The sequence below is a fragment of the Gavialis gangeticus genome, unplaced genomic scaffold, assembly GCF_001723915.1.
Source record: "Gavialis gangeticus isolate Ggan-Ray unplaced genomic scaffold, GavGan_comp1, whole genome shotgun sequence".
Lineage (NCBI taxonomy): Eukaryota > Metazoa > Chordata > Crocodylia > Gavialidae > Gavialis > Gavialis gangeticus.
The window spans coordinates 13,462,817-13,463,252 of record NW_017729019.1 but is presented as its reverse complement, the minus strand read 5'-3'; the positions used below and the strand labels follow the sequence as shown (position 1 = coordinate 13,463,252).

Here is a 436-nt window from a genome sequence, read left to right as displayed (position 1 = left end):
CAGGGAGCGCGGCATGAACACCTTCCTCTTCCGCCCGCACTGCGGGGAGGCGGGCGCCATAACGCACCTGCTCGCAGCCTTCATGACGGCGGACAACATCTCCCACGGCCTGAACCTGAAGAAGGTGAAGGGCGGCTCGGGCCGGGGTGGGGCTGGCCTCTGCCCTGCTGCGACCCGCGAGCCGGGGCAGCGACTCCAGGCCGCGCGGCGGTCCCTGACGCCCGCTGTGCCCGCAGAGCCCGGTGCTGCAGTATCTCTACTTCCTGGCCCAAGTGCCCATCGCCATGTCCCCGCTCAGCAACAACAGCCTCTTCCTGGAGTACGCCAAGAACCCGCTGCTGGACTTCCACCAGAAGGGCCTCATGGTGTCTCTGTCCACCGACGACCCCATGCAGTTCCACTACACCAAGGCAGGCGCGGGGCGCGGGGCGCGGGG

At 68.8% G+C, this 436-nt stretch overlaps 1 protein-coding gene across 1 annotated transcript in view; it reads left to right on the top strand.

Annotated features, from left to right (window-relative positions):
• AMPD1 (adenosine monophosphate deaminase 1) overlaps positions 1–436 on the top strand; it is a 9,081-nt gene that overhangs the window by 7,280 nt on the left and 1,365 nt on the right. Inside the window, exons 12-13 of the mRNA XM_019513760.1 lie at positions 4–124; positions 237–414. Coding sequence (XP_019369305.1) covers positions 4–124; positions 237–414 — 299 coding nt within the window. The remainder of the gene's footprint in view (positions 1–3; positions 125–236; positions 415–436) is intronic.